This window comes from Schistosoma mansoni (assembly GCF_000237925.1).
Source record: "Schistosoma mansoni, WGS project CABG00000000 data, supercontig 0204, strain Puerto Rico, whole genome shotgun sequence".
Lineage (NCBI taxonomy): Eukaryota > Metazoa > Platyhelminthes > Trematoda > Strigeidida > Schistosomatidae > Schistosoma > Schistosoma mansoni.
In genome coordinates this window covers 189,782-193,234 of record NW_017386077.1, presented here as the reverse complement: position 1 = coordinate 193,234, position 3,453 = coordinate 189,782, and the positions used below count along the sequence as shown (strand labels likewise).

General features: G+C 29.3%; 1 protein-coding gene across 1 annotated transcript in view; it reads right to left on the bottom strand.

The window, feature by feature from the left end:
* Window positions 1–3,453, bottom strand: part of Smp_095630 (CD9-like protein Sm-TSP-1) — a 26,907-nt gene continuing 23,454 nt past the window's right edge. The window contains exons 5-6 of the mRNA XM_018793242.1: window positions 3,160–3,243; window positions 1–131 (exon numbers count right to left, since the gene is read on the bottom strand). Coding sequence (XP_018647165.1) covers window positions 39–131; window positions 3,160–3,243 — 177 coding nt within the window. The 3' untranslated portion in view covers window positions 1–38. The remainder of the gene's footprint in view (window positions 132–3,159; window positions 3,244–3,453) is intronic.

Here is a 3,453-nt window from a genome sequence, read left to right as displayed (position 1 = left end):
AATACTAATTAGAAGAAAAGAAACAGAACTCCCGTTGATCAAGTAGCAATTGAATAATTGACTCCATAATAATCTGAATGATATTGTCGAATTGTGCAACACATAACCATTGAAAACAGAAGACAAAATATCTACAAAAAAAAAATTAAAATCGAATCATTATACCTACCATCTACTATAAAAATAGGATTTCGAAAAAAAAGTATTTAAAATAGAAAGTAGATACTTTTTGATTTATTTTTTTATAACTAAAAAAGATCTGTGGTACAATTGAGTAGTACGTTAAAAGAAAGTAAAAACAATCAGTGCTGTATAGTTGTATCAATTCTACATGCTTGGAGTATAACAAACACTTATTCAAATTCGTATTCATATCATAAATTGACATGATAGAGTGATACAAACTCTTGAGTGAAATGATATTAAACGTGACTGTTGCACATATCATTGTAACCTTTTGGTTATATTGTATGCGTTCAGATGTCACAAATAGTCACATTACATTAGTCTGCATTTTCAATATATGTGTGCACGTAAATGTCCGTTGAGCTACATAAACCCTTGTTTATTTGATATGTGAATAGACTGAGTGAACACTTAAAACATAATTCATTGAAAGCTTGCCTTGTACATTTCTGATCCGTTGAGCTGGTTAATCTTACATATCTCCATATTATACTTTGTATTGCTTTTTTATGTCATGTTATTAAGATAATCTGAGAAAAACGAATGATTCGAAAGAATAATATTGTTTTGAATAAATTCTCTTCAGGTTCTACAATTATATATCCAAATTATTAATCCAAAGAGTGACCCGGTTTCATTTAATAATACAACAAAATTAAGTCTAAGAAATATATGAAATTAAAGGGGATCATTCTCAACTGAAATCGAAATAGATTCTTAACGGCCATAAGGGAAAGTTTTCGATACTTCCCTCAATGTTAAGTGATTATATCTTTCTATATGGAAATTCTGTAGTAAGCAAGAAGGTAAGAGAGAATAGAATAAGGAAGCTACAAATAATAGATGAGAATTGAGTACTCATTATTATTGAGTTAAAACGTTCACACAAATTAAGAGAATAATGCAGTGGTGATGCTTTTAAAATTTGTAAAATATACAAAATCATGATAACAGACGAACAGTGAATCACCTTACTGATAAATATTCTTGATATGAATGAAAACACCAACTTTCCTAGTTTAGTTTCCTTGATTGATATTCTTAAATTTGCATGAAGTACACAGCGGAATATTAGGTGGTTAGTAACTAAGTCTACCGTTAAATATCACTACCGTCTGAGAAAAATCAGTCCTTTACACTACCGGTTGAATATTTTCTTTGGATAATCCCAAATTCACCTTCGAAAGAGTTGTTAGAATAAATCAAAACTTCCTTAGCAAATACATCCTCTGCTGAAGTTTAGAAATTTCCTGTTACTCAGTCTCTGTCTATCTGATCATTTTCAATAGCTAAGATCCACAGGAGTTTATCAATCCGTAATGAACAGAAAGCAAATAGAAACTTATCAAAAAGGGTAATGTAAAAATAAATTCGGAAACAGAAAGTGGTGTAATTTATTGGAACAAGGTAATGTATGCATATTCATTTTCAACACAGTAAACAATTTTAAACCATAGATTCTACGAGCATTATGAGCGAAGATGGATAGTGGCTAGCAGTGAAATCCAGGGCGCGCATTTCGTCCTATTTGGGGCTCGTTAACTGGATTTACCTGCACCTTAGAATTGACGTTCCTTCTGGGGCTCTGGGATGCAGGTACACCCATCTGACGAATCCCAAATGAGGTGAAATGCGCATTCTGGATTCCACTGCTAGCCACTATCCATCTTTGCTTATAATGCTTGTGATTTGAGGCTATGTCGAGGCAATAGGCACAGTATGCACAAATGTCAATAAGAAACTGATCGATTGCAGTCCGGAACATCAATGGGAAGATCCAAGTAAACAATACCAAGTGAGTTCATACATTCTACGCTTTCAAAAAATCCGTTTTTAAAAATTGACTCATTAATTTTGAAGGAAATATTTACGACCAAACTAAGACAAAAAGTGTTTCATCGTTTGTTTACTCTTTACTACAACATAACATGAGCCAAGCTTTTACTGCCAAACCACATAGTTTATTAAAATAAAAACAAACAAACAAATTTTCGATATTTGTAATTTTATGCATTTTAAACTTGAAGACAGTTGCCAGTGTATACTGGAAAATCGTTACGAAACTGAGAAGAAATGTGATAAACGTGAACAATAAAGTTCCAGATTATTTTCTAAATCATCAAAATTCATTTAACTTGGTAAAAGGATATATGTGTGAATGTACCCTATTTTTCATATGTATATTTATACCTTAGACTAAACAATTTCATCTGCGCACATACACAAACATATATATAAAGCATTTAAACAAGTCATATAATCTATATTAGTACATCGTATATCGTTTGCCGATTTACATGATAAACATTTGAATAAGTTAGTATATTCACTACAGTTCACTAATGTATAGTCGGATATTTCTCTAAGTACCGAACATGTTATTATGATTAGTAGTAATATTAATGCTAATTTTGTAATATATGCGTATAAACGTGAACATTTGCTAATGTAAACAATAACTAAGATTGGATTAGTTTGTTAGGTAAAAAATATATACACTGCACTTTATATATATATATATATATATATATATATATATATATATAGTCATAAAGGCTTATTTACACTATGCACTAAATGTAATGTATACTATTTGTTTTTTTATGATTATCAGAATAATTTCAAATATCAGATTGATCTGAATACAAAGGCATATGAAGTTATTAGACTTACTAATATCAGGGATAGGAAAATAATTAAAACAAGTGGAGAGTGAAGAATAATTACTGTGTACAATGTACAAACAAATAAAAATCCCACTATCTACAAGACTTTGAGGTAACTCTGGATATAATCATTCATTAATACTACAAAATAAATGTATTCTCTGGAAGAATCATTATTTCTGAAATAATACACTGACTATAATTGAAGACCTTCAATTTCCTAGTTAAATAGACAATATATATATATATATATATATATATAAAGTAAATTAAACTGTAAAACAAAACAAACATTAATTTATCTTACTTCGAAAGCTGCAATAGAAACAGTTGCAAGGAAGATAATGACCAATTTATCTTTCAACATTACTTTATATTTATCTTTGCAACCCTGGAAATAAAAACAACAAAAAATCCTTGTTACTTATAATCAAATAATAAAGTCACAAAGAAAATGTCATAACATAATGGGAAAACAAACAATGAAAAATGACATTTATAACATAATGAAGTTCATTTCACAATCAATGAAGAACAACAACAAAAAACTGATACACATTAATGAAACTTAAATGTATAGTCTGTTTATATTATTGGTAAT